This window comes from Balaenoptera musculus, chromosome 4 (assembly GCF_009873245.2).
Source record: "Balaenoptera musculus isolate JJ_BM4_2016_0621 chromosome 4, mBalMus1.pri.v3, whole genome shotgun sequence".
In the NCBI taxonomy this organism is placed as follows: Eukaryota; Metazoa; Chordata; class Mammalia; order Artiodactyla; family Balaenopteridae; genus Balaenoptera; species Balaenoptera musculus.
In genome coordinates, this window is record NC_045788.1 from 77,823,664 (window position 1) to 77,848,395 (window position 24,732).

The following is a 24,732-nucleotide window of genomic DNA, read 5'->3' on the forward strand; positions in this document are numbered from 1 at the left end:
AGGCAAGCCGCAGACTAGAAGAAAATAGTTGCAAAATATATATCTGATAAAGGACTGTTAACCAAAATACACAAAGAACTCTTAAAACTGAAAAAAAAAAAAACAAACAAACTGACTAAAAAATGGGCAAAAGATCTAAACAGATACCACACCAGAAGATAGATGGCAAATGAGCACATAAAAATATTTTCAAATCAAAAATTTCAAATCAAAACAAGAATGAGAAACCACTACACAGCTATTAGAATGGCAAAAATCTAAGATACTGTCAACACCAAATGCTAGAATGGATGTGTAACAACAGGAACTCTCATTGATGGTGGGAATGCAAAATTGATTGTGGAAAGACAGTTTGCTAGTTTCTTAAAAAGCTAAACATAATTTTACCATATGATCAGCACTCATACTCCTTGGTAGTTACCCAAAGAGGTTAAACTTATGTCCATACAAAAACCTGAATGGATAAATAAACTGTGGTACATCCAGACAACAGAATATTATTCAGTGCTGAAAAGAAATGAGCTATCAAGCCATAAAAAAAACATAAAGGAAATTTAAATACATATTATTAAAGGAATGAAGTCAATCTGAACAGACTGCATACTGTGTGATTCCAACTGTATGACAGTCTCAAAAAGGAAAAATTATGGAGACAGTAAAAAGATCTGTGGTTGCTAGCAGTTAAGGGGGAAGGAGGGATGAGTAGGGTGATGCAAGATTTTCAGAGCAGTAAAACTATTCTGTATTACACTGTAATGTATTATAATGATGGATACATGTCATTATACATATGTTAAAACATCAAGTATATGCCCTAATGCAAACTATGGATTTGGGGAGATGATGATGTATTCATATAGGTTCATCAGTTATAACAAACATAAACATACCATTCTGGTGGAGGATGTTAAGGGTGGGGAAGGCTCTCGGGGTGGGGGGGGGGAAGGGGAATATGCAATATGTAAAATTGCTTTAAAACATTAATTATATTAAAAATATGAAAAGGGAACCCTCATACACTGTTAGTGGGAATGTAAATTGGTGCAGCCACTGTGGAAAATGGCATGAAGTTTTCTCAAAAAACTAAAAATAGAACTACCATATGAACCAGCAATTCCATTCCTAGGTATATATCCAAAAAAACCCCAAAACACTAAGTTGAAAAGATACATGCACCCCAATGTTTATAGCAGCATTATTTACAATTGCTAAGATATGGAAGCAACTTAAGTGTCCACCAACAGACGAATGGATAAGGAAGATGCTTTATATATATATATATTATATGTATAATATATATATATAATATATATATATTATATATAAAACACACATGTATGCACACACAGTGGAATACTACACAGCCATAAAAAATTTTGCCATTTGCTGCAACATGGTTGGTCTTGGAGGGCATTATGCTAAATGAAGTCAGTCAGACAGAGAAAGACAAATACTGTATGATATCACTTATATGTGGGATCTAAAAAATACAACAAACTAGTGAGTATAACAAAAAGGAAGCAGACTCAGATACAGAGAACAATCTAGTGGTTACCAGTGGGGAGGTGGGAGGGGCAACACAGGGGTGGGGGAGTGGGTGTTATAAACTATTGGGTGTAAGATAGGCTACAAGGATGTATTGTACAACACAGAGGATATAACCAATATTTTGTAATAACTAAATGGAGTATAACCTTTAAAAATTGTATAAAGAGTAAAAATTCTATATATATATATATTATTTTTAAAAGTGTACAGGGAGTTTCCATGTACTCTTCACCCATTTCCCCATCACTAATATCTTGCATAACTATAGTTTAAAATCAAAACCAAGATGACATTTGTACAATTCACAGAGCTTACTCAGATTTGTCAGTTTTAGATGTACTTATTTGTATGTATGTGTAATTCCATATAATTTTGTCACATGTGTCAATTTGGGGAACTACCACTATAATCAAGATTCAGAACTGTTCCATCATCAACAGGATCTCCCGTGTTACTTCTTTATAGCCACACTAGTCCTTCCCTCACCCATTCCTAACTTTTGGCAAACACTAATCAGTTTTCCAGCTCTACAATTTTATTTCAAGACTGCTATATAAATGGATTCATATAGTACTTAACCTTTTAAGATCAGCTTTATTTCACTCAGTGCAATTATCTTGAGATCCATACAAGTTGTGAATATCAACAGTTTGTTCTCTTTTATTGCTGAATAGCATTTAATGGTATAAGGTGCCACATTTTGTTTAACCATTCACCTGTTGAAGGACATCTGGGTTGTTTCTAGTTTTTGGCTATTAAAATTAAAGCTGCTATGAACTCTATATATAAATTTTTGAGTGAAGATCACTTTTCATTGTGTAGAACAGGGGTCCCCAACCCCCAGGTACCAGTCCACGGCCTGTTAGGAACCAGGCCACACAGCAGTAGGTGAGCAGCAGACGAGCCAGTGAAGCTTCATCTGCCATTCCCTATTGCTCCCCATCCCTCGCATTACTGCCTGAACTATCCCCTCCCCTCATCCGTGGAAAAATTGTCTTCCACGAACCGGTCCCTGGTGCCAAAAAGGTTGGGGACCGCTGCTCTAGAGAAGTACCCAGGAATGGGATTGTTAGATAATACAGTAATTGTGTTTTAACTTTATAAGAAAATGCCAATCTATTTTCTACAATGCTTATACCATTTTGCATTTCCACCAGCAGAGTATGAGAGTTACAGCTGATCTACGTTATCCTCATCATCACTTCGTTTTGCCAGTATGCTTAATTTTAGCTATTCTAATGTGTATTTAGTGGCATTCCATTCTTGTTTAAATTTGCATTCCTCTAGTGGCTAATGATGTTGAATATCTTTTCATGTGCTTATTTGCCATCTATCTTCTTTGGCAAAGAGTCTTTTCAAGTAGTTTGCCCATTTTTTTTAAAGGAAATATTTCATTTTGGAATAATTTTACATTTAGAGGAAAGTAGCAAATAGAATATATAAATTTCTCATTCTCCTTCCCCAGTGTCACCTTGGTGCACTACTATTGGCTGAACTCTAGACTTCATTCATATTTCACCAGTTTTTAAAATTTTTTTCCTACAGTTTTTATTGAGGTGAAATTCATATAAAACCATTTAAAAATGTACAGTTCAGTGGCATTTAGTACATTCACAATGTTGTGCAACAACTACCACTATATAGCTCCAAAACATTTTCATCACCACAAAAAACAGCACTGACCCATTAAGCAGTCACTGCCCACTCTACTCTTCCCTAGCCACTGGTGACCATCAATCTGCTCTCTGTTTCTAGGGATTTACTTATTCCAGATATTTCATATAAATGGAATCATACAATATGTGGCCTTTTGTCTGGCTTCTTTCACTTCATGTAATGTTTTTGAGGTTCATCCATGTAGCATGTATCAGTACTGCCTTTTAAAGATAAAATATTTTAAGATTGTGGTAAAATACACATAAAATTTACCATCTTAACCAATTTTAAGTGTACAGCTCAGTGGCATTAAGCACATTTGTACTGTGCACCAGCCATCTCCAGAACTCTTTTCACCTTGTAAAAATGAAACACATTACCCATTAAAACATAACTCCCCATTTCCCTCTCCCCCAGCTCCTGGCAACCACCATTCTACTTTCTTTATCTATACATATGACTACTCTGGGTACCTCATATAATTGGAATCATACAATTTTTCTCTTTTTGTGACTGGCTTAGTTTACTTAGCATAGTATCCTCAAGGTTCATTCATGTTGTAGCGTATGTCAGAATTTCCTTCCTTTCTAAGGCTGAACAAATTTCACTGTATGTTTTACACATATTTTGTTTATCCATTTATCCACTGACGGACTGTGGATTGGGTTGCTTCCACATTTTAGCTATTGTCAATAATGTGTGTTTTCCATGGCAGCTGTACAATTTCACATTCCCACCAACAACACACAAGGGTTCTAACTTCTCCACATCCTCGTCAACACATTATTTTCTGTTTTTTTTTTTTTAATGGTAGCCACCACCTATTGGGTATGAGGTGATATTTCATTGTGGTTTTGATTTGCATTTTCCCGATGATTAGTGATTTTGAAGATCTTTTCATGTGCTTATTGGCCATCTGTATATCTTCTTTGGAGAAATATCTATATAACTCTTTTTCCCATTTTTAAATTGAGTTGTTTGTTATGGAACTTTAGGAGTTCTCTGAATATTCTGGATAGTAGAACCTTATCAGACATACGATTTGTAAATATTTTCTCTGTAGGTGGTCTTTTCACTTTCTTGATAATGTCCTTTGTGCAAAAATTTTTAATTTTGAAGTCCAATTTAGCAATTTTTCTTTTGTTGCTTGTGTTTTTGGTGTCATATTTGAGAATCCATCGCCAAATTCAGTGTCATGAACATTTTCCCTTATGTTTTCTTCTAAGAGTTTTTTAGCTTTATCTCTTAAAGTTAAGTCATTGATCCATTTTTTTTTTTGTATGTGGTATGAGGTAGTGGTCCATCTCCAATATTTTGCGTGTGGATTTCCAGTTGTCTCAGTATCATTTGTTGAAGAGACTATTCCCTGCCCCCCCAAAACCTCATTGAATTGTCCTGGTAACTTGTTGAAAAATCAACTGGTCATAGATGTATGGTTTTATTTCTGGACTCTCAGTTCTATCATTGATCTATATGTCTATCTTTATGCCAATATCACACTGTTTTGATATGTGTAGCCATGCAGGAAGTTTTGAAATTGGGAAGTGTGAGTCGTCCAACTTTCTCCTTTTTTCAGTATTGTTTTGTCTATTTTTGCTTTGGCATTTCCACATGAATTTTAGGATAAGCTTTTCCATTATTTAAAATGGCTATTGGTATTTTGGCTGGGACTGCATTAAATCTGTTAGATTGTTTTGGGTATTACTTAAACAATATTAAGCATTTCAATTCATGAACAAGGGATGTATTTTCACTTACATAGGTCTTAATTTCTTTTAGCAATGTTTTGTGGTTTTCAGTGTACAAGTTTTACATCTCCTTGGTTAAATTTATTTCTAGGTATTTTATTCTTTGGAAGACTTACAAATGGAATTTTTTTAAAATTTCTTTTTCAAAATTTTCATTGCTGGTGTATAGAAATGCAGCTGATTTCTGTGTGTTTATCTTATACCCTGTAACTTTGCTAAATTATTAGTTCTAGTTCTTTTGTGGATTCTTTGGGATTTTCTGTATAGAGGATCATGCCATCTGCCACAGGGACAGTTTTACTTCTTTACTAATTTGGATGCTCTTTATTTATTTATTTATTTTGCTTAATATCTCTGGCTAGAACTTCCAGTACAAAATAGAAGTGGTAAACAAAGGCATCCTTGTCTTGTTCTTGATCTTAATGAAGAAAGTTTTCAGTCTTTCATCCTTGAGTAGAATGACTGTGGGCTTTTCATGAATGCCTTTTATCAATTTGAGGACATTCCCTTCTATTTCTAGTTTTCTGAATTTTTTTGTTTGTTTTGTGTGTTTTTTTTTTTTTAATCATGAAAGCGTATTCAATTTTGTCAAATCCTTTTTCAGCACCAATTGAGATGATCATGTGTGGGATTTTTCCTTCATTCTGTTAGTGTGGTTTTTTACCTTTTTAATTTTCTTCTGTTGAACCACTCTTGTATTTCTGAGATAAATCTCACTTGATTATGGTATATAATCCTTTTAATATGCTGTTGGATTTTGTTTGCTAATACTTTGAGAATATTTGCATGTATGTTCATAAGGGATATTGGTCTGATTTTATTTTCTTGTGGTGTTGTCTAGGTTTGAAATCAGAGTAATGCTGGTTCATAGGATGCATTAGGAAAGGTTCCCTCTTCTATTTTTTGGAAGAGTTTGATAAGGATATGTGTTAATTCTTCTTTACATATTTGGTAGAATTCACCAGTGAAGCCATCTCATCCTGGACTTTTGTCAGGAGGTTTTTGAGTACTGATTCAATGTCCTTACTTGACATTGAACAGCTAAGCTCAGGTTTTCTTTCTTCTTAAGTCAGTTTTGGTAATTCATGTATCTCTAGGAATTTGCCTATTTCATCTAGATTATCTAATGTTGGCATACAATTGTTCATAGTATTCTCTTATAATCCTCTAACTTCTGTAAGGTTGATAGTAATGTACCCACTTTTATTCCTGATTATAACTGTTTGTATATTCTCTTTTTTTTCTTAGTCTAGGTGAGGGTTTGTCAATTTGTTGATCTTTTCAGAGTCAACTTATGGCTTGATTATTGATTTTCCATTATTTTATTTTCTTTCACCTTTATTTTTTTTCTTACTCTGCTAGCTTTGGGTTTAATTGGCTGCTCTTTTCTAGTTTGTTAAGGTGTAGAGTTGGATTATTGTTCTGAGAGCTTTCTTCTTCTTCTTTTTTTTAACATCTTTATTGGAGTAAAATTGCTTTACAATGGTGTGTTAGTTTCTACTTTATAACAAAGTGAATCAGGTATACATATACATATATCCCCATATCTCCTCCCTCTTGCGTCTCCCTCCCACCCTCCCTATCCCACCCCTCTAGGTGGTCACAAAGCACTGAGCTGATCTCCCTGTGCTATACAGCTGCTTCCCCCTAGCTATCTATTTTACATTTAGTAGTATATATAAGTCCATACCACTTTCTCACTTCATCCCAGCTTACCCTTCCCCCTCCCCATGTCCTCAAGTCCATTCTCTACGTCTGCATCTTTATTCCTGTCCTGCTCCTAGGTTCTTCATAACCATTTTTTTTTTTTTTTTAGATTCCATGTATATGTGTTAGCATACGGTATTTGTTTTTCTCTTTCTGACTTACTTCACTCTGTATGACAGACTCTAGGTCTATCCACCTCACTACAAATAACTCAATTTTGTTTCTTTTTATGGCTAAGTAATATTCCATTGTATATATGTGTCACATCTTTATCCATTCATCTGTCGATGGACACTGAGGTTGCTTCCATGTCCTGGCTATGGTAAATAGGAGCCTTCTTCTTTTTAATGTAGGCATTTATACCTATAATTTTCCTCTGAGATGTGTCTACGGTATAACCTATAGATTTAGTTGTTTGTTTTCATTTGTCTCAAAGTATCTCCAATTACCCTTGTAATTTCCTTTTTGATCCATTAGTTGTTTAAGAGTGTTCTATTTAATTTCCAAGTTTTATGAATTTTCCAGCTTTATTTCTGACTTCTAGTTTCTTTCCATTGCGGTTAAAGAGAAAACTTTGTATGATTTTAATCTTTTTAAATTTACTGAGACTTGTTTTGTGGCCTAAAATATGTCCTATCCTGGACAGTGTTCCATGAGCCCTTGAGAAGAATATGTCTTCTACTATTATTGCATAGAGTACTTTATATATGTCTATTAGGACTAATTGGTTTACAGTGTTATTCACATACTCTTTCTTTTTTGATCACCTGTGTAAATTTTCTATCCTTATTGAAAGCAGCCTATTGAATTCTCCAACTATTATTGTAGAATTGTCTAATTCTCCCTTCAATTCTGTTAATGTTTGATTCATATATTTGGGACTCTGCTCTTTGGTGTATATTTATTTACAATTGTTTTATCTTCTCACTGAATTGATGCTTTTATCAATATATAATGTCCTTCTTTGTTAGCTTTTGACTTAAAGTCTACTTTGTCTGTTAGTATTAATATTGCCACCCAAGTTTTGTTTACTATTTGCATGGAATATATTTTTCTATCATTTTAATTTTAATATATTTGGTTTTTTAATCTAAAATGAGTCTCTTGTATAGTTGGGTCTTATATATTTTTTAGTTTGCCAATTTGTCTTTTAATTGGTGAGTTTAATCCATTTAAAGTAATTACTTTAAAAAATAATTACTAATAAAGAAGCACTTCTGCCATTTTTATATTTGTTTTCAAAAAATATCTTTCTGAATTGCTCCAATACTGCCTTCTTTTTTGTTTGATTCATTTTTTTCTAATATACCTTTTTTATCCCTCCACATTTCCTTTTCTGTGTATTTTTTAGTTATTTTCAAATGGTTATCCTGGTGATTATAATTAACATCATAAATTTATAACAATCTATTTTGAATTGATATCAACTTAGCTTCAATAGCATACAAAACTCAGCTCTTATAGAGCTCCCTCACCTCCCCTTATGTTGTTGTTGCCTTAATATCTTTATACATTGCATGCCCATTAAAAAAGATTTATAACTGTTTTATACATTTGTCTCTTAAGTCATGTAGGAAACAAAATAGAGGGGTTAAGAAAAATATAATAATACTGGCTTTTATATCTGCCTATTTAGTTACCTTTACCAGTGTTCTTTATTTCTTTAAATGGCTTCAAGTTACTGTCTAGTATCCTTTCACTTCAGCCGGCAGACTCCTGTTGGTATTTCTTGTGTGTGTGGGGGGGGTCTACTAGTGATAAACTCTCTTTGCTTTTGTTTATCTGGGAATGTCTTAATTTCTCTTTCATTTTTGAAGGAAAATTTTGCCAGATATAGAATTCTTTGTCGACATTTTCCTTTTCTTTCAGCACTTTAAATATGTCATTCTACTGCATTTTGGCTTTTATGGTTTCTGATGTGCAACTGGCTATTAATCTTGTTGAGGAGCCCTTATACATGATGAGTTGCTTCTCTCTTGCTGCTTTTAAGATTCTCTCTTTGTGTAAAGTTTGATTGTAATGTGTCCCAGTGTGGGTCTCTTTGAGTTTTTCATATTTGGAGCTCATTGACTTTCTTGGCTGTAGAGATTCACATCTTTCCTCAAGTTTGGGATGTTTTCAGCCATTTCCTCAAACATTCTTTCTTCCCTTTTTTTCTCCTTCTCTTCTTCTGGTACTCCCATAATATACTGGTATACTCAGTGGTGTCTCACAAGTCACTTAACCTTTGTTCATTTTCTTTCATATATTTTTGCTCCTCTGAGTTGATAATTTCAATTGGCCACCTTCTTCTGCCAGCTCAAATCTGCTGTTAAACCTTTCTGGTGAATTTTTCACTTTAGCTTTTGTAATTTTTAGCTCCAGAATTTCTACTTAGTTCCTTTTTATAATTTCTATTTCTAGTCTCTATTTGTTCATCCATTGTTATCCAATTCTTAATTGGCTTTTTCATTTGTGCTTGTTTTAGCTTCATAATCTCTTGATCTTTTAAAAAAATGTTTCATTGCTCCCTTTGAGTATCCTAAAAGTCTTTAAAATAAGTCTTTGTTATTCTTTTAATAAAATTAATTTCATATAGAATGAACTGTTGTAGTACTTAACTTTTGTCTTTTTTAGCACGAGATTTTTTTTATGTAGTCTGGAATTTTTTCTCCAGCTCCCCCTTCTTTGTTCTCTACTCTGGATAATTAGTTTTATAGTTGCTTTCCACTAGTTTCTAGATCTCTAGTCTATAATTTTCAGAGTTCTTGATCCATGATATTGCAGGAGCTATGAAAAAAAAGCTAGTGGGAAATTTCCTGTTGGTCCAGTGGTCATGACTTGGTGCTTTCACTGCTGTGGGCCTGGGTTTGATCCTTGGTCGGGGAACTGAGATCCTGTAAAATGCATGGCACGGCCAAAAAAAAAAAGAAAAAAGAGCTAGCTACTCATCTAATAAGTCAGAAACCAGGCCCAAGAATTGTTTGAGGGTTTTAAAATCTTGCAGGTGGTAGGGGTTGTTGTTTTTTCTATTTTTTTGTTTTAATTTCTTAGGTCATTAATTTGATTTAAAAATGTGGTTTTAAGATTCTACTCTTACGTATTGAGGTTTTCTTTGTGGTTTTAACATTGGTTTAACTTTTATAAGTTTTTCAATGGGCACTTGAAATTACAACACATTTTCAAGGTATAAAGTTCAGGATATGTTAAATAAATCTTCCAAGTAAATTATGTTTCTTTGTTCCCATATGGTTTTTCTGACTTTTTGTCTCCTTGAGTTGTCAGTAAATTATGTTAGAATCTCTTAAGGTTATCGCATTTCTGTTTATTCTTAATGTTTCTTGTACATCAAGAACTGTAAGAAATGTAATTATTATCCTACATTATTTGGTTTATTAAACTTTGTAAACAGTTTCATTGTAGATGGTACATTTCAGCACTATAAATATCAGCACTTTTCTAATTTAATGTATTTTGCCTTGAACTCAGCTGATATTAACGTCATACCTCCTGTTTTATTTTTGCTAGTAGTTGTCTTATATGTCCTACTACTAGCCTTTGAATCACTTTGCTTTAGATCTCTCTTGTGAATTTTGTTTTGCTATACATGCTGAAAGCCTTTTTCTTGTAAGTAAAGTAATTCACTTTTTATGTCTATTGACAGAGACATTTCATCATAGTTCTGTCATTTAAAAAAACACATTTAGTATTTTTACTTAATTTTCTGGGAGACAATTTACATACTAACCCCCTTCTTAAGTTAATGTGACAATTTTCCATAATGAACTGCTTAAAGAGAAGCTTTGGTCTAGAATGGAATGAAACAGCCAAAAACCAAACGTACAAAAAAATAGATTAAAAACTTTAAAAGACTGTTTAAAAATCCAACATTTTCACCAATTATATTCAAACAACACCCAAATGATATCGGCATATACATTTTTAGTGTTTCCTTGTGGTTGGCTTTCCTCACCATCTTGCAAGTTACAAACAGCTGCAGCTGCAGTCAGTTGTAGTCTGTCATGCTAGATCATAGAGGTTCACTCAGCTTCATATTAGTTGAAGGCCCTGGGTGGAGGACTCTAAGGTCTTGAAACCCCAAATCATCATGGCTCCATTGATTCCTATAGGGCAAAATTTCTGATCATCTTGCTTGTCTACCTTGCAAATAGGTACTTGAGTGATGCTATTCTGGTGTAGCATCTCTGAGACTGTATTATGGTCCTTGATTGTGACTCTTGTCTATGTTGTGGAAGTGTTCCATGGCTAACATGTTGTGCTGGATGCTGTGTTTTGGAATGTCTAGTTTGGAGACTAAGGTCAAGCAGCCATGGACATCTTAGTTAAAAAGCACTGGGCAGCATTCTTGGCCAGCAGCTACAACAACACTGTTCTCTGAGACAAATAATACACTCAGGAGTGGCAGGAACTCTGTTTTCAGATTGCAACCTGAACACTATTTGAGACATCAGGACTGCACGTGGTGCTTACTCAGGCTCCCAGTGGTAGAGAAGTTGAACCAGGGACCCAGCCTCCAGTGCCACCAAACTCCGTCAGTTAACCAAAATGCATCTTGCTGCTCCATGGCATACTGGTTGGCTTTTCGTCCACTTTTTAATTGTATGTAGAATCACTCTGCATTTGAAGTCACATGATCCTGCTGTCAGCAAAACATGGAGATACTGATCCAAACTAAGGACAGTTGAATGAATTGGCTTTTTAATGTGCTTGCTTACCCACTCGTCATTTTTATATCCAAGTGACAGACAGAAATGAATTGTTTTTCACTCTCTACAGCAAATTTGTTCTTTAGAGGGGACCACTTCACAAAAGTGGCTGCATGATTAATTCTCAAGGTCACCAGGGTTAGCGTCCACACCCCATCTTTCCAACTCCTGCAAAGGACAGTGTGATCATGCTCGAGAGCCCTATCCCTACCTGTGATGTCTCCACTGTGCTCTGGAGTGCATGAGGTTTCACCCACTGGCTCCCATTCCTCTTACAGGTGGGAACTTTGTGGTTATTGTGGCTAAGGGCAACCTGAGTATGGCATGGCAACTGATTGGCTACAGTAAAAATTGTTGCAGGGACAATATTTTTGGTGTTTTTAAAGGTTAGAAAGCTGGGGTCAGGGCAGTCCTGACAGGCTCAGAGTGTAGAATTTGAAGACTCTGGTCAGTCAACAGGAACAGGCTGTGTTCCATTCTGCAAGTTTTATGTAGATTATTTCATCTTCCTCTTCCTTCTCCTCCTCCTCTTCCTCCGTTCTTCCTCTTCCTTCTTCTTTTTCCTTCTCTAGTTTCTGTAGTTTCTTTCACTATGTGGCCTGTATTTTCTTATTTTCTTTTTTATTGTATTATCTTTTGCCTGATTTTTTGAAGTTTTGGGGTATTAATTTTTTTTAGTGGTTACCTTGAAGATATATTTTTAATTCTTCTTGAATTGCTATATATGCATAATATCAATTATTTCCCCTTGTGAAAGGTGAAATTAAGTATAATTCCTCTTCCTCTGCTTATCTTTGCTCTCAGTTCACCACCGATTAACCACCACACTTAGCTATAGAAATATTAACTCTTGTTAGCAACTTTAACCTCTCTTTACCCTCTCGAAAATTAAAAGTTAAAGTATTTCTATATCATTATGGATTTTATGTTTACATTTTATTTTATAATCATATTTGCCACTGTCATTTACCTTTAGTTTTACAATTAAATAAATTAAATAATCACTACTTGTCCTTTGACCATGGCCTCTCCACGCATCTTTTCATTGGCTGGAGGCCATCCTGTAGTAGATTTTTTTAAGGGTTCACGGGGGCCTGTGTTTCATTTACAGTATTCTAAGATGCATATATAAACTATATTCATAATGTGTGCCAGCCCCTGGACTATGTGCATTCAAGGTTTGAATTCTATAAAATCAATTTATTTTTAGGTTATTAATTCAAAATCTTTATTAAGAAAGAGAAATGTTTGTATTTTTTGTTATAAATTGAGAAACAAGATAGTTTTTCAGTGAATGTTAAAATGTTAGGGAATAAAGCAATTTCCCATGATTCTGGTAACTACTTCATAAAAGGCTAACAACTTGAGGGTTCTAATTGCATAACTGTCCAATGTATGAGGTTTTTACTGTTATTACTATTATTTTACTTTTACTGTTATACTGCTACTCCAGATAAGGATTTTTGTAACAAAGAAGTTATTACATTAGTACCCAAAGCTCTCCAACACGTTGTCGTCTTTCCTTTGTCTTCAGTGAACAGCTCATATACACAGTCACTAACACCTTTACACAGATGAGTGTTACCTATTACTTTGGGCTTGAGATTTCCCCTCTACACTCTAGCCCTACATTTCTTTTTTTTCTTTATTTTTTTAATTGAAGTATAGTTGACTTACAATATTGTGTTAGTTTTAGGTGTACAGCAAAATGATATATACATATATTTTTTTCAGATTGTTTTTCATTATAGGTTATTATAAGATATTGAATATTGTTCCCTGTGCTATATGGTAAACAGTCCTACATTTCTAATTGCTCACTGAGTGGTTAACATGAATGTCCCTGAGCAACTCAAACTCATTTTCCTTTCCTCTCAAACCAGGTATTCTCCATGAGAATGGTATTCTCCATTTTCTGCAATCTGTAGTCATCCTTGACTCCCCCTATTAGCTATGCCTTACCAGCCCTATTCCCTCACTGTTCCCAATCCCATCAGTTGTAAAGTCTCCCATGGTAACAGCTCTTCATTTTCACTGTTGTTATCCTACTTTGGTCCTTATTTGGTGCACTACAATAGCTTCTTACACATTTTCCTCCTTCACTAAAGGATTATACACCACTGCAGAATATTCTTCCTAAAACCATGTTACAAGCAACCCAGGATATATTTTACACCAAGGTTTTACGTTGGAAGAATTTACATACATAAAGACATTTATCCTCTTTCAGAATCCTTATAATTTTTTTTCTGGAGATTTGTGGGAAACAAGTTTTAAAAATGAAATTACATTGACAACATACTTAGAAATAGGGATTTAATGAAATTTTATTGTGAATTCTTTTAATTGCAAAAAATCCTTTAGTAAAGTGATAAGCACTTGACTATTTTATCTTTTATATATGTGAGTTTTCATAATCATCTTTGTCTAAAGTATGCATAAAAATAGTAAGAATGAAGCAACTGGGAAGGAGATAATTGGAGACTGAAAGACTGACAGTTTTAGAAATTGTTTATTAATATGTTTATTAATAACAATCATGCCTAACTGACCTCCAGATTAGAATTAAAACTAAGAGCTTTCTTTGCTACTTCCAATAAGTATGGAAGTGGGCTGAGAATCTTCTGGTTTTTTTTATTATTCCTTTTCAACATTCTAGGAAAGAAATTATGATATGTGGAAATTACATGAATAAATGTCAGAATGCATATTTTTCTAGAGAAAAGCGTTCTCATTCTTTAGTCTTCATTTGACATTTGTCACAATACATGCTATACAAAATGATAGGTAATTATAAGATTATAAGCTTTGCAATGATATGTACCTGATTTAAATTCAGTTTTGCTATAGTTGTATGACCTTAGACAAATTTGAATTTTTCATAGACTTAATTTATTCGCAAAGTGGGAACAATATTACTGATCTATCTCGGATAATTTGTACAAATTATATAGCATAATGTCTGACATGTAGTAGGAGGTCAATAAATGGAACTAGAATGTTGATTCTTCCTTTGACATCAATTACATTGGCAAAATACTAATTAACTTCATAACAATTTTGTTAATATTAAACTAATAATAATACTGAATATGTTAGTGCTTTGCATTTAAAAATACAATAACATAATTGTCCAATTTAATCAAATTCATCTAAGATGATATGTAATCAGATTTTAAATGTAACAAACTATTTGACTAAGAGTTATTTAATTTAGATACAATGAGATGAGGTATGTGAATATGCTCCATAAACTTTGGGTATTATGTTCTGTGATCTAGGTTAAAATCTTAATTCTACAATTTATTAACAATATAACCTCAGTTTCTGCTCTGAAAAAAAAGATTGGGAACAGTGATAACTATCTTAAAGAGTTGCTAAGAAAGTCAAATAAAATAATGTGTGTGAAACAGCTTTGTACACTAAAAAATAATGCAAAGACTAATTATTGTATTTTTATTATTTCAACCATGACATTAGTAGGATTTAATGCTATGACCTTAAGTCAGAATAAAGGAGATGAAAATAAAGGTAATTCAATCAAATTTCAAAAAAGAAAAAAACTATCTTGGAACAAGCAGATAAAAGTTCTGAAAGAAAAATTTATTAAAGCCTATTTAATTTATTTCAGAGCTAGAATTATGAATAAGCTCTTAACCACCACAAAAAATAAAAGTGAATAAAATCTTCTATAACTTTCTTAAATGGCGAGAACTCTATTCTTTTATGTATCGGACTTTGTTGTTGCTGTTGTTAAATAGCATTAACAACATTAAATCGCATTAATTCTAAATGATATTAATATACAAAATGGGAAAAATAGTTCCAGAAAAAGTGATGTTCATTTACATGGTTACAGTCACAAGGGTCCATATGCATGACTAGTTAATGTTTAAAACCATTCTCATGATCAAAAAAAAAAACAAAACCCAAAACATTATATACCTTGGTGTGTAATGATTTATGAAACATAATTTTGTAAAATGATTGTTAACAAACAAAATGTTGAATGCTGCCAACAGAACTGTATGGTGATTTTTAAGAAAGGCTTTTTGTAAAGCCATTAAACCCTGCCATCTAGGAAACTTGTTATTCATGGACTGGTTGGTTAAAATGTTCAGCCAAATGAATGTAAGAAAACTTAAAATTGTTGGCTTTTGCCTACCGTACCAAGATCAGCCTTAAGATCTGTTGGCAGACTTAACTTTCTTGATCCTTTAACTGAAACAACAGAAAAAGGAAAAAGGCAGTTGTTAATTATATAAAATTAAAGAGGAGTGTGAGGGAACAGTATGTTTTGCAGTATAATTATTGAAATCCTAATGAACGTTACATTTAGTGAGCATTATGGAAGCAGAAATACTGTTCAGTGTTAGTTTGTTGTCATTCAGGAATAAATAATATGCAAACAGAAACATGAGAAAAGCAATTGTTATTACAGTAAATAATTAAGTGCATCTTTGCATAGTTTTTTTCACATGTAGCATGAGAAGTGATTTCTTATTTTGGAAAGAACCAAAAATCAATTCCAGATAAATCTGATAGATAAAGAAATACTGCAACAAATGTATAAGTTCAGATCATAAATAACAATGGTAAGGGGGAAAACTGATTAACTCTGTAAACATTTTTTGAAATAGAAAGAAAATTCTATTATAGATGTGTATGATATAGTGAAGGAAACTTTACCATACCTATGGCAGATGAAATGACTTATATATTGAATACTACAATGTTAAATTCAGTAGATAAAAAAATCTTAAATAAAAAATATTTGAAAATAAATTTAATTATATTATTATAAATCAAGCTGTCATAAAATGTTTGAATAAACCAAGAAAACTCCTACAATTTATTGAAAATTTGCCTCATTATCTGTTAATAAAAATTTTACATTGGGCATCTCATAAAATATTTAACTGGAATGTTATAATAGAAAGAAATTGCATTAGGGGAAATCATGTTAGAAATATTTTCTGTCAATTAATACTTTATTAAGACTCAAATTGATACTATCAATTAATTTATACCTTCTAATGAGTGATTTTCTTTACAATTAGGAAAGTTATTTTAAAATAAAGATGCAGTATGATATAGTAGAAAGAATACTTAATTTAAAATCAGAAAACGTGAGTCACAAATTTCTGAATTGTTACCACCTAATTATAAAACTTTGAAAAAGTTTTATAAAAATCCCTTCATCAATTTGCAGCTTAATCTTCCCATCTGTCAAATAACATCTTTGATACTATCTCTAATACTTCAGCTGGAATTACTGGAATACATTTTATAAAACCTAAATATAATAGAAACCTAAATATACTTTTTGTGTGTCATGAAGTATTACTCATCTTTTGAATTTTTTCCAACCATTTAAAGATTAAAAACACATTCTTAATTCACAAGTCATACCAAAATAGGTTGCAAGCTGGATTTGGCCTGTGGGCTGTAGCTTGCTGACTACAATACGCCATGCTAAACTACTTATTAAAGGAAATCTAAGCATTATCATTCTAATAAAAATAATAGCAACAGGCAGTTGTCTCTATAAAAAAGACATTAAATAATTCTATTAAGGAGAAATCAAATCAAATTTGAGCAATTTGGGTTTAGAATCAGCAGTACAACAAAAAGATTGTATTTATATAAAAATATGGCAAACTAAATAAATATATGTAATAATTATGCCAGAACAGGTTGCAAATAAAGTATATTTTGTAAATTGATTCACAATTCAGACAGACTGAGGAAGTGGGATGTTACTATTTTAAATCTTTCACTTAATTTTTAAAATAGGAACTAATTCTTTATAATGTAAGGATTTGTTTCAGAATTTATCTTTTTAATTGTTTCTATTTTGTTTTTAAATAGGGTATTTCAACATATCTATATAGTATAAATTCAAAAATGGATTACAAAGATGCTTTCAGAAAGAGGTCAAACAGTTCCTTTCTATTAGTCTAGTATCTAATTTACTCTGGCTCTCAAATCTGCTCCACTTTTTGGGATACCCCCTCCACTTCACCACCAACCTTCTTGGCTTCCTGTAGACTGCTTCCTACCTAAAAATTGGGGGCCCGTCACAAACCCCATCCTCAAATGAATAACTGGGGGAGGAAAAGGGAGCAATTAGATGGTGGGATTGATTGGCAAACTTCTTTAATAACAATGTTAATAACAGGTGTCTGTTATTTATGCACAGAAAAATCTTCACTTGTCCAGCTACTAGTAAACTCCTACTCATCCTTTAAGACAGCTGAAAAATCACCACCTCCTTGAAGGCAGCCTCAGACTTAAGGCTTCATTTGGTGCCATTATCTTAACTTTCATAGCACCTTGTACACATCTTTTATAACACATTTTATTATACTTGATATTTTTTTACTCTGTCTACTATCGACTAAAATCCTGAAACTTTGAGTTCTCTAGGGATGGGGATTGTATTCCCAATACCTAATTAATTATTGGCATAGAATAGATGTACAATAAGTGTTTGCTGAATGAAAGTTTAAAAAAAACAGTAAAGTCGGAAGGTAGGGGTGAAGGGTTATTCTGAAGAGGGCTAAACAGACAGAAAGCATGTTTCAAGTGGTAGAAGAATATGTTACACGTTAACATTTGAGGAATTTGGGTTGGAAGATGAGTAAGGCAAGAGGGGATAAGAGGCAAGTAGTCCTGGAAATAAACTGAATGAAAACAGGACATATTAACCTTTGCAATGTGCCCTTGGGAATGCAGCTCTCTGAATTTCTTCATTTTTACTGTTACCTAGCAAAAGCATACATACCACTATCATTTCATATTGTTAGCCAAAGAGGAGAAAATGGGAAATAGAAACTTCACATTACTCATTGTCTTAGCACACTGCACGAAGAGAGGTGGAGAATCCTGGCTCAAAGGAATCTTTAAGGTCACATAGTCCAATATCCTACTCAATGCAAGTATTCTCTTACAACATTCTTGACATCATACCTGTTTGTGATAGAAACCTTCAAAGTATAAAAAAATCCAATTTTGGGTTGCTATAATTGCTACAAAATTTCCTTCCATTTGAGCTCAAACTACTTTCCTTTACCATTTACTAGTTTGTTCCAGTTCTAACCTCTGGCACAATAAAAAAAAAAAAAAGTAACTCATTTTTCCTCTCACATGCCAGTTCTTAAAGCATTATGGGCCATCTCTAGGTACCCTCATTTGGTCAGCAGGAATCTGTATTTTAATAAGTGTTGCAGGCAATATTAATAAAAGAGGTTGGCAGATAGATCACATTTTGAGAAGTAATGTTTTACTGTTTTATAAACTTTAACCAACCTATGGGACTTTCACTCAAGACCCTTCCACAAAAAAGTACGTCCTGCGATGCATCTCAGATTTTCCATTAAAGAGACGCCATGTTGTCCTTAGTTGTTAAGTTTGATATAGATATTACGTTGCTGAGCATTTTAAGGTGATTATGATTTTATATATATATATATACATATATATATATGTTAATAGGTACTTTTTTGGTTCCTTTTGAGCAATTTTTTTTCATATCTGTCTTTGATCTTCCATTTTCTAATGAGGAAGAGAAGTTGATAGTTACAAGGATAGTAATGCTCCTATTAGAAGAGAATAGATACGTTTTTTCCCTTCTGTAAAGCTCCACAAAGACTTCTGCTTTTCTCCAAGGTAAGTTTCCTAGGGTCTGGCGAAATGAAGCCCAGTGATCAAAACCACAGCTGAAGTCAAACCATAACTCAAACATTTGCCAGCTGAGTGACCCTGGTAGTTTGGTAGTTACTTAAATCTCAGGATGATTGTTTCTCTTCCTTTGTAGAATGGGTTTGATAATTAGTCCCTACTTCAAAGGGATCTTGTCAGTATTAAAGAAATATGTGTAAAGTACTTAACATGGTGTGGTAAATAATATTAGGTATTATATTCATTATTAAACTTAGTTGGCAAGAAAGCTTGTCATTCTGTGGTATTCTGTATCAAAAATGACTTACCTGGACAACATGTCCTTTTTGCAGTCTAGTGTCTAGTATTGAATACAGCACGTTTGATAATGCCTCCAGTTGCATATGGTACCATTATTTCTTTCCTCTGCACAATCCCTCAACACCTTGAAAAGCTGCCTGTCTTGGCTCACAGACAGTAATACAGAAAACAGTACCATACTGTAATCCAGCTGCGGGGCAGGGAATATTGCTGCAGCAAGTATTAGAACAGTTTGATTTCTTATTATCCTAGTCCTGTTAGATTCTGGGAAAATTGTCAGGACATTCTTGCTACTTTAACATGTTGTGGCTTACATTTTTGAAAATAAAAACAAAATTAAAAACAAAGGAAAGAAAATGAATAACTGTACATTTAAAAAGGTGAATTTTATTCTAATGTAAATTACATGCCACTAAATCTGAGTTTTAAAAAATTTGAAGGAAAGCATCCCCATAGATAGTGTTATTCACTTACCTAACCACATCTATCACCTTATGAATCACCTAGAAATTGTTAGGGAGTATGTCATAAGAGACCAAAGATGATGCAAATGAGTAAAAGGATTAGCTGATGGCAAAATACATATTAATATTTATAAATTAAGGTCTAAAGATTTGGTGATGGCCAAGCCCTACAATAGCACCAGATTATAAACCTTTGCAAAACTATTCATCTCTACTCCTAGATTATCTGCCTCCCAAATTCAGGTTCATTTACAATAATGAGGCATGGTAGTCTGATGGTTTACCATAGCTTATGCCAGAATGAGGTCATATGCTCAGCCCTAAATATAAACAGAAGTTCAGGTATTACAACAGGGTTTTGCCTAGGAGGCTTCAGTATATCTTGACTGTATCATTGCCTGTATATTCATATGCCTTTTTCCTAAGTCCTGATTCAATTTAAAGTAAATAAATAGTGCAGCCTGGCTTATCAGAGGAATGTTGTATTGGCTTCAAATAAGTTTTTATTCAGATCCTTGGTTCCACATTTGAATCAAAATTTTAGGAACAGAGATGAACCCTGAATCAGTCTGAATATGGCTGCTACTTTAATGGGAAATAACATAAAAAGCTAGGTTAGAAGTTTCTAACTCAAATCTTTGATAAGCTGTTTGTTGATTAGAAACAACTGGATTGACTTTTTGATTTCCCATGAAGGATCTACTTTAAGGCTAAGCTACAACTATTAATTGGAAATTTAGAATGGTCAAGGAGAACAAGTTCAGTCTCTTTAGGCCATGGGAGTTCATCATTGCTTTTATAATATAACCACTATTGTATATTATTGAGAATCTATGTTCTGGGCACTAGCACACAGTTAAGATTAAGAAACTTGGCTAAAGTCATAATGGTAGAAAGAGGTAGGGTAAGGTCAAATTTCTAAGACTCCAAAGCTATGCCCTTTGCACTAAGCAATACAATCTTCCTGACATAGAAGATACCACCTGTGTATCCTAGACATCTTCTATAAAATAAACCTAACACTAAATTAAAATAAAAAGTTGTTTAGATTAAAATGTTTGTAAAGTTTACCTACCTATTGATTCATTACTATATTCCAACCAGTCAGTTAATTAATTTCATTTGTCTCTATCTTCCCTATGCTAGAAACGAAGATAGGACAAAAACACCTGGTGTGTGTGTGTGTATATATGTATGTGTATATATACATATATATATATACATCTATGTGTGTATATATATATGTGTATACATATGTGTATATAAATATATATACATATATATACATCTATGTGTGTATATATATATGTGTATATAAATATACATATATATTTATGTGTATATACATATATACACATATATAAATATACATATATATGTGTATATACATATATACATATATAAATATACATATATATGCATATATACATATACATATATATGTGCAAGTGTAGTTTAAAAACACAAAAATATTTTTACACATATATAAATACACATATATAAATATACATATATATATGCATATATACATATATATATGTGCAAGTGTAGTTAAAAAACACACACACAAAAATATTTTGGAGTTACTGTGCCATGGTGGAGTCCTGAAAGACCTACACACCTCTAATTTTGTTGCCATTTCCCACCCCCCATTTTTTCATAAGTGGTTAAGATATAGCCAGGCAAAGAGGTATATTTATTAGAATTTGCCCCAGCATACAAAATTTTAATGTCATGACTCTAATTTTCTTGCCACCTAAAAATATGTATTACATTTCTATCTAAATGATGTTAGTGAATCAGTGACTTTTTGTTAGTGTCATATGAGCAAATGTTAACTGATTATGAAACTTTATTTCTGTTCTTGTCTATCTTGAATTATAAACTCCTAGAGAGAACTAGGTTCTTCAACACACCTTTTTGAAAGCATAAGAAAGGAGGTCAAATAATTTGTGGAGTGAGAGGAACTTGAGGTCTAAAGATTAGGTTGGTTCCAGCTAAGCCATGTACTAGCAGGATAAACTTGGGCAAGTTATAGAATTATTTTTCTTAGCCATAATTCTCCACTCATATAAAATGGGTACTATACCAACCTTACAGGACTGCTGTAGGACTAAATATGATAATACCCATGAAAAATACCTTGAGTACTTTAAAGTACTATACCAATGTTGATTACTGTTTTTAGCAAACAAGGTTTAATAAATTCAGAATGTGATAATTTGACTATATAAATTATAAAAACTAAAAATTACTTTCAAAACCAGTTTTTCCTGGAAGTTAAATTGTAAATGTGTTTCTGATGTTTCATGAAAAATATATCTAAGTTCTTTTTAATTTTTTTGTTAAAACATTGTCTCTTTATAATTTAGCAACTTCTCTCTGCTTGGATGTCATAATTGCTTGGGTTTTTTTTTTCTCCAGCTCACTCTTTTAAAAAATTTTTATTTTATATTGGGGTATAGTTGATTAATAGTGATGCATCAGCCTCAGTGTACAGCAAAGTGACTCAGCCATACATGTACGTGTATTTATTCTTTTTCAAATTCCTTTCCCATCTAGGCCACCACAGAATATTGAGCAGAGCTCCCTTCACTACATAGCAGGTCCCCGTTGGCCATCTGTTCAACACATAGTAGTGCATATATGTCAATCCCAAACTCCCAATCCATACCCTCCCATTCCTCCCCCCCTGGCAACCACAAGTCCATCCTCCAAGTCTGTGAGTCTGTTTCTGTTTTGTAAATAAGTTCATTTATATCATTTTTTTTAGATTCCACATAAAAGTGGTATCATATGATAATTGTCTTTGTATGACTTACTTCACTTAGTATGATAAGCTCCAGGTCCATCCATGTTGCTGCAAAGGGCATTGTTTCATTCTTTTTAATGGCTGAGTAACATTCCATTGTATAAATGTATCACAGCTTCTTTATCCATTTATCTGTCAATGGACATTTAGGTTGCTTCCATGTCTTGGCTATTGTAAACAGTGCTGCAATGAACATTGGGGTGCATGTATCCTTTTGAACCATGGTTTTCTCCAGATATATGCCCAGGAGTGGGATTGCTGGGTCATATGGTAGCTCTATTTTTAGTTTGTAAAGGAACCTCCATACTGTCCTCCATAGTAGCTGTACCAATTTACATTCCTACCAACAGTGTAAGGGGGTTCCCTTTTCTCCACACCCTCTCCAGCATTTATTGTTTGTAGACTTTTTTTTTTTTAAGATTTATTTATTTATTGATTGATTGATTGCTATGTTGGGTCTTCGTTTCTATGCGAGGGCTTTCTCTAGTTGTGGCAAGCAGGGACCACTCTTCATCGCGGTGTGCGGGCCTCTCACTATCGCGGCCTCTCTTGTTGCAGAGCACAGGCTCCAGATGCGCAGGCTCAGTAGTTGTGGCGCATGGGCTTAGCTGCTCCGCGGCATGCGGGATCTTCCCAGACCAGGGCTCGAACCCGTGTCCCCTGCATTAGCAGGCACACTCTCAACCACTGCGCCACCAGGGAAGCCCCTTGTAGACTTTTTAATGATGGCTGCTCTGACTGGTGTGCAGTAATATCTCATTGTAGTTTGATTTGCATTTCTCTAATAATTAGCAGTGTTGAGCATCTTTTCATGTGCCTCTTGGCCATCTGAATGTCTTCTTTGGAGAAATGTCTATTTAGGTCTTATGCCCATTTTTTTATTGGGCTGTTTGTTTTTTTGATATTGAGCTGCATGAGCTGTTTTTAGATTTTGGAGATTAATCCCTTGTCAGTTGCTTCATTTGCAAATATTTTCTCCCATTCTGAGGGTTGTCTTTTCGTCTTGTTTATGGTTTCCTTTGCTGTGCAAAAGCTTTTGAGTTTAATTAGTTCCCATTTGCTTATTTTTGTTTTTATTTCCATTATGCTAGGAGATGGACTGAAAATATATTGCTGTGATTTATGTCAAAGAGTGTTCTTCAATTGTTTTCCTCTAACAGTTATATAGTATCAGGCCTTATATATAGGTCTTTAATCCATTTTGAGTTTATTTTTGTGTATGGTGTTAAAGAATGTTCTAATTTCATTCTTGTACATGTAGCTGTCCAGTTTTCCCAGCACAATTTATTGAAGAGACTGTCTTTTCTCCATTGTATAGTCTTGCCTCCTTTGTCATAGATTAATTGACCATAGGTGCTGGGTTTATTTCTAGGCTTTCTATCTGTTCCACTGATCTATATTTCTGTTTTTGTGCCAGTTCCATACTGTTTTGATGGCTGTAGCTTTGTAGTATAGTCTGAAGTCAGGGAGCCTGATTCTTCCAGCTCCATTTTTCTTTCTCAAGATTGCTTTGGCTATTCATGGTCTTTTGTGTCTCCATACAAATTGTGAAATTTTTAATTCTAGTTCTGTGAAAAATACCATTGGTAATTTGATAGGGATTGCATTGAATCTGTAGTATGGTCATTTTGACAGTATTGATTCTTCCAATCCAAGAACATGGTATATCTTTTCATCCTGTTTGTGTCATCTTTGATTTTTTTCATTAGCATCTTATAGTTGTCAGAGTACAGGTCTTTTGCTTCCTTAGGTAGGTTTATTCCTAGTTATTTTATTCTTTTTGATGCAATGGTAAATGGGATTGTTTCCTTAATTTCTCTTTCTGATCTTCCGTTGTTAGTGTATAGAAATGCAACAGATTTCTGTGTATTAGTTTTGTATCCTGCAACTACCGAATTCATTGATGAGATCTAGTAGTTTTCTGGTAGCATCTTTAGGATTTTCTATGTATACTATCATGTCATCTGCAAACAATGACAGTTTTACTTCTTTTCCAATTCGTATTCCTTTTATTTCTTTTTCTTCTCTGACTGCCATGGCTAGGACTTCCAAAACTATATTGAATAAAAGTGGCAACAGTGGACATCCTTGTCTTGTTCCTGATCTTA

The 24,732-nt window shown here is 33.4% G+C and overlaps 1 protein-coding gene and 1 pseudogene across 10 annotated transcripts in view; both read right to left on the bottom strand.

Annotated features, from left to right (window-relative positions):
* Nucleotides 1–24,732, bottom strand: part of STXBP5L (syntaxin binding protein 5 like) — a 376,785-nt gene that overhangs the window by 43,706 nt on the left and 308,347 nt on the right. For 6 of the 10 annotated variants that reach the window (XM_036850881.1, XM_036850878.1, XM_036850874.1 and 3 more), the window contains one exon: nucleotides 15,536–15,586. The exons of the other annotated variants lie outside the window; for them this stretch is intronic. In XM_036850881.1, coding sequence (XP_036706776.1) covers nucleotides 15,536–15,586 — 51 coding nt within the window. The remainder of the gene's footprint in view (nucleotides 1–15,535; nucleotides 15,587–24,732) is intronic. 10 annotated transcript variants of the gene reach the window in all.
* LOC118894463 lies at nucleotides 10,689–11,842 on the bottom strand (annotated as a pseudogene).